This window comes from Dreissena polymorpha, chromosome 8, assembly GCF_020536995.1.
Source record: "Dreissena polymorpha isolate Duluth1 chromosome 8, UMN_Dpol_1.0, whole genome shotgun sequence".
Taxonomy (NCBI): Eukaryota; Metazoa; Mollusca; class Bivalvia; order Myida; family Dreissenidae; genus Dreissena; species Dreissena polymorpha.
In genome coordinates, this window is record NC_068362.1 from 62,649,941 (window position 1) to 62,656,008 (window position 6,068).

Consider the following 6,068-nt stretch of genomic DNA (forward strand, 5'->3'; position numbering starts at 1 on the left):
TGTATTAGGAAGCCCATGGATTTTTATATTGTTCTTCCTGCTGTCTATCTTCATTTCCCGCCCCTTGGAAGCCATTTGTTTCAAGCAACCAAAGCCATTTTCAAACTCATCCAATATATCATTAGGACAAATCTTATGACCAAGTTTTATTATGATCGGAAAATAAATGTGACCTCTAGAGTGTTTACAAGGTTTTACTAAAGCAATAACAGGAAAATAGCCCCGCCCCCGTGGTGGCCATGTTTTTCAACCAACCGGCATCATTTTTGTACTCGTCCAAGATAGTATTGGGATGAATCTTCTGAACGAGTTTCATGAAGATCGGATTATAAATGTGGCATCTAGAGTGTTAACAAGATTTTACTATAGCCTTACATAGCCATATAAGGAATAATACCCCCTCTCTTGGCGGCCATGTTTTTCAAGGAAACGTAACCATTTTCGAACTCATCCAAGATATCATTAAGGCAAATCGTCTGACTATATTTCATCAAGATTGGACAATACATGTGGCCTCTTAAGTGTTAACAAGGTTATTCTATAGCCATATAAGGAAAAATGCCCCGCCCCCTGGCGGCCATGTTTTTCAACCAACCGGCATCATTTTCGAACTCGTCCAAGATATTATAAGGATAAATTTTCTGACCAAGTTTCATGAAGATTGGACAATAAATGTGGCGTCTAGAGTGTTAATAAGATTGTACTATAGCCATATATAGCTATATAAGGGAAAATGGCCCGTCCCTTGGCAGCCATGTTTTTCAAGCAAAGGTAACCATTTTTAAACTCATCCAAGATATTAGTGGGACAAATCTTCTGGACAAGTTTCATGAAGATGTGGCCTTTAGAGTGTTAACAAGGTTTCACTATAGTCATTTAAAGGAAAAATGCCCCGCACCCGGTGGCCATGTTTTTCAACCAACCGGAATCATTTTCCAACTCGGCCAAGATATTATTGGGATGAATCTTCTGACAAAGTTTTATAAAAATCAGACAATAAATGTGGCCTCTAGAGTGTTAACAAGATTTTACTATAGCCATTTATAGCCATATAAGGTAAAATGCCCCGCCCCTTGGCAGCCATGTTTTTCAAGCAAACGTAACCATTTTCGAACTCATCCAAGATATTATTGAAACCAATCTTTTGACCAAATTCCATGAAGATTGGACAATTAATGTTGCCTCTAGAGAGTTAACAAAGCAAATGTTGACGCCGCACAACGGACAACGGACGACGGACAAAATCGTTCAGAAAAGCTCATCATGAGCACGTTGTGCTCAGGTGAGCTAAAAACGTACAATGAACAGATCGTATCCCTGCGCATCATTTTGGAACAGCCCAAGAGTGAAATTCATCAACTTCATCGACTATGAGGAGGCAATCGACAACGTTGACCGGCAGTTCATCTTGAGACAACCGAGACACTACGGAAAGCCAGAAAATGTAATCAATATCATCAGGAAGTCTCATGTAGAGATGCCCCTCAAAAGTATTCATGTCAGACAGCTCACCGACGGCTTTGAAGTAAGGAGCCCGGAGAGACAAAGCTGCATGCTCTCACATTTCCTGCTGGTAATAGAAAGCGGCATGACGACCGCAAAGGATCACAAGCAAATCGGAATTGTGTGCACACTTTGGAAGCTGTTGGAGGACCTTGACTTTGCCGAAGATCTGGCTCTTCTCTCCAACTCATTACAACAGATGCAGAAAATGGCCTAAATCGCTGCGGACAGTTTAGCTAGACTGGGCCTCACTATGAACAGAATGAAAAGAAAGAGCATCTAATGACAATCATAGCTGAAGGTAATTAAGTAGCTGTAAGGCTTCAACTATCTCTGAACCATCCTGGACAAACGTGAAGGAGTGAATGCAGACGTCGGAACCCATATCTGTAAAGCTCTTCAATACCATTGTAAAGCCAGTACCGCTTTAGGAAGCAGATACTTTAGGTCAATCCAGGCCTATATCAACTTCTGCCTCAGAAAGATCCTGAAGATACCCTGGATAAAACAGATACAAACGAAGTTTTATGGGAAATAACAAAGCAGGAGCCCATTGAATAAGAGGTCCTTCTGAGACGGTAAAGATTGATATGCCACGTTGTTAAGAAGCCTGTATACAATACAATAAGATTATACAATAAGTTACTATCTAGCAAAGAGCCTCTAAAGAGAAGAGAAAGAGAGGGTGGCCAAGAAACATGAATGCATATGCCGAGCAGATGGACACAATTTGCGCACAGCTGGAGACACACCTAGAACCTTGAAGAAGCTCGACAGCGGCCTGTTTCAGACAGGACCACTTGCAAAGATGAAAGGTTAATTAGCGTGTTGAGGTTTTTCAACAGTAATTTAGTATAATCAACTTATACGTTCTTGGCATAGCTCTGTTATTTGTACTAATGACACATAAATAGCTGCTTGTTTACTTGTAATAAGTGCCAGTGACTAACAACTGCCCTACTTGAGTTAGCGGTAGGGGCGGATGTTTTTTTGGTTTTCAGTATTATATTCTCGTAAAGCATCAAGTTTTACACATGTACCGAAATACAGAGATCATATATATTTTGAGATAATATGTAGCTTATAACGTAAGGAGCAAAACAAGGGGATGAAAGAAGAGCTTAAAAAATATATTTGAAAAAAAAGAGAAAAACAACATAGAAAGTGCGCACAAAAAATCTTTGCCCAAAAATGTATTTTTTATGGTATATTTGTTAAAAGGATTTGAAATTATTCTCTGAATATGTTCAATTTATTTTTGGTTATAGCAATCATTTCTTCAATTCAAAGTCTCTGCTGGAGGTAATCTTTAAAGTTATGGATTGTGGGTATCGTTACTTGATTCTTGTTCTTAAAAATGAAAAATTTCGCTAATAATGTAATAAAATTAACAGCTACTGATGTTGGTAAATTACCATCTAAAACATTACAAAAACAAACTTTTTCGTATGTGTAGTCAATTCCACTACTTGTATTAATTGCTGTTTCAATATCAATTTTAAGATCATGCCAGAATGTTTGTATTGTTGTGCAGTCCCAAAACATATGAATATTTGAGTCAATCGTCATGCAACAAAAATCACATAAATTGGAGGGTTTAAGCCCGCATTTCAGTAAAAAGCTTTTGTTAGGAATAAATCTCATTATATATTTATATTGGAATTCTCTCAATTTAGTATCGTTTTTAAGCAATAGAGGTCTAACAAAGATACTCTTAAAATCAAGTCCTCTTTCGAAATGTGTTTCCCATTTGATAATGGATTTAACAGTATCTGGACTTTTTAATAGGACTCACTTTGAGTAAATAAGTTTGCATAGTTTTGTTTTTGTTGATCAGGGAAATAAGGCGTTCGGGTTGTTGATAGCTGGTAGCTTCTGTTTTCAGCTCCTCTTTCCAATACAGTGGGATACTTTGAATGAATGTATAACATTTCAGAAATTCGGTATTTTTTAGAGCATATAGTTGTTTAATTTAATCGAAAGTGTAAAAATCTCGAACTCTCTAGTCATACAAATGCTCCACAAGATCGTTACCTCTATCATGCCATTTTTTTGTAAAACAGAAGACCAGTGTGTTTGTTTTTGATAAGTGAATTATTCCAAATTATTTCTTTTCCTATATTATCTATATTTCTTTGGATATTAAGTTTAGCCCAATTAATTAAAATTTCTTTTAGAAAGAGGATTATATGTTTCATGTTTTATTATCATTTGACTTTATACTATTTCTCAAAATGAAAACGTTGCAATAGTTTTCTAAAAAAATAACTTTACAGGGCCGTCAGTTTTGATTCCGGCTGATATATTAAACGTTTGATCCAGCTTGCCTATAACCCAGCTATAAAACTTTCGATGTCAATCATTTTAAGCCCACCTTTTTTTAGTCTTGTATTATTTGTGTTTGCTTTATTTTGTCAGTTTTCTCGTTCCAAAAAAATTTGAACATTTTTGTTTTAAGTTCGTTGACTATTCTTTCATTTGGGCCTTCAAGGACTGTAAGTGGATATATTATTTTTGGTAAACCAAACATTTTAAGAACAGTATTTTCTCCGATTAAGGAAAGTTTCCATTTCTTCCATTTTTGTAAACAGTTGTTAAATTCCTGTAATTTATTTAAAATATTGTATTCCGTAGTTGCATTTGTAGTATTATATTGTTTTATCCCCAGCGCTGTTGTATGACCAATACCCACACAAGTTTATGAAGCTAGACTTTGATATCGAAGCCAGGATCCTTCTTTTGAAGTCAGGCGCATTATCAACTGAGCAAGCTACTCCGTTTGTCCCATTTAAAAACATATTTTAGCTCTGTTGAGATTCATATGCAGTCAACAGGAAATATTGGTTCACGTTTAAAAGGTTTATCCAACCTGCACTTTAATTTTAATTAACATTTTAATAACATAAAAACAGCTGCAATTTTCGTTTAATTAAATTTTCGACAACATATTAACAGCAACAACTAACAAACAGAAACCGATGTAACAGGTTTCCTAATAAAGCATCCGTTTATTCTTCGATGCAACAGTGTTTGACATTTTGAGACCTAAATAGGTCTTACAAAAAAGTATGCTCATTTATATAATTATAAACTGCCCATAATGTCATTTCTTTAAACTACCCGGTAATGAAATACGCAACAATGAAGCAGAAGTCAGTTCTTTTAGATAGTGAAATATCCACTGCTAAGACATAAACCATTTGCTTCGATATTACAACTGTCATAGCTTAAGAACAAAACAGTTTCCTCAGCAATATATATATAGTAATAACTAAAACATACAATAGTTTGAAGGTAGTAGACTCCTATGGTGTTTTCAAAGGAAATCCTTTCTTCTATTCCAGATATATTCACATCACAGTTGAAGCATGAGTCAACTCATTTCGATTCTACTGTAGATACTTTCTCAAATACGAAGCAGTGTCTGCATATAAAACTGAAATATTCACAGCCACAGCATAATAAGTCACTCCCTTATATAGCAACTTATACTTTCGCAGCCTATGAATCACCTTCTTTATTCAGAGTTGCACTTGTACGCGCGAATAATATCCTTGATAGGTGCCCGGCATACGGCATGAAAGGCCCCAAAGTCGCTCACCTGAGATAACAAGATATTATTGGGACAAATTTTCTGACCAAGTTTCATGAAGATTGGAAAATAAATGTGGCATCAAGAGTGTTAACAAGGTTTTACCATAGCCATATAAGGAAAAATGCCCCAGCCATGTTGTTCAACCAACCGGCATCATTTTTGAACTCGTCCAAGATATCATTGATATGGATCTTCTGACCACGTTTCATGAAGATCGGACGGTAAATGTGGCCTCTAGAGTGTTAACAAGATGTTACTAAAGCCACATAAGGAAAAATGCCCCGCCCCTTGGCAGTGATGATTTTTAAGCAAACATAACCATTTTCGAACTTATCCAAGATATCATTGATACCAATCTTCTGACCAAATTTCATGAAGATTGGACAATAAATGTGGCCTCTAGGTTGTTAACAAGATTTTACTAAATCCATATATAGCCTTATAAGGAAAAATGCCCCGCCCCTGGTAACCAAGTTTTTTTATGCAACCAAAACCATTTTCGAACTCATCCAAGATATCATTGGGACAAATCTTCTGACCAAGTTTCATGAAGATCCGAAAATAAATGTGACCACCAGAGTGTTAACAAGGTTTAATATAGCCATATACGGAAAAATACCCCGCCCCCGTGGCGGCCATGTTTTTCAACCAACCGGCATAATTTCTAAACTTGTCCAAGATATTATTGAGATGAATCTTCTGACCAAGTTTCATGAAGATCGGACTATATATGTGGCCTCTATAGTGTTTTACTAGAATCATATATAGCCATATAAGGAAAAATTCCCCGCCCCTTGGCAGCCATGTTTTTCAAGCAAAACGTAACCATTTTCAAACTTATCCAAGATATAAATAAGACCAATCTTCTGACCAAATTTCATGAAGATTGGACAATAATTTGACCTCTAGAGAGTTGACAAGGTTTTACTAAAGCCATATATAGCCTGGTAAGTAAAATTGCCCCGCCCCC

The 6,068-nt window shown here is 36.3% G+C and overlaps 1 protein-coding gene across 1 annotated transcript; it reads left to right on the forward strand.

The window, feature by feature from the left end:
- Nucleotides 1-1,300: 1,300 nt before the first annotated feature.
- On the forward strand, nt 1,301-1,720 carry LOC127840579 (uncharacterized). Its single transcript, XM_052368989.1, has one exon. It carries the CDS (start codon nt 1,301-1,303, stop codon nt 1,718-1,720), a length of 420 nt encoding a protein of 139 aa, XP_052224949.1.
- Nucleotides 1,721-6,068: the final 4,348 nt, after the last annotated feature.

Bases quoted from the DNA above. Each gene is read 5' to 3' on its own strand.
- LOC127840579 (XM_052368989.1), top strand. From the start codon at position 1,301: ATGAACAGATCGTATCCCTGCGCATCATTTTGGAACAGCCCAAGAGTG.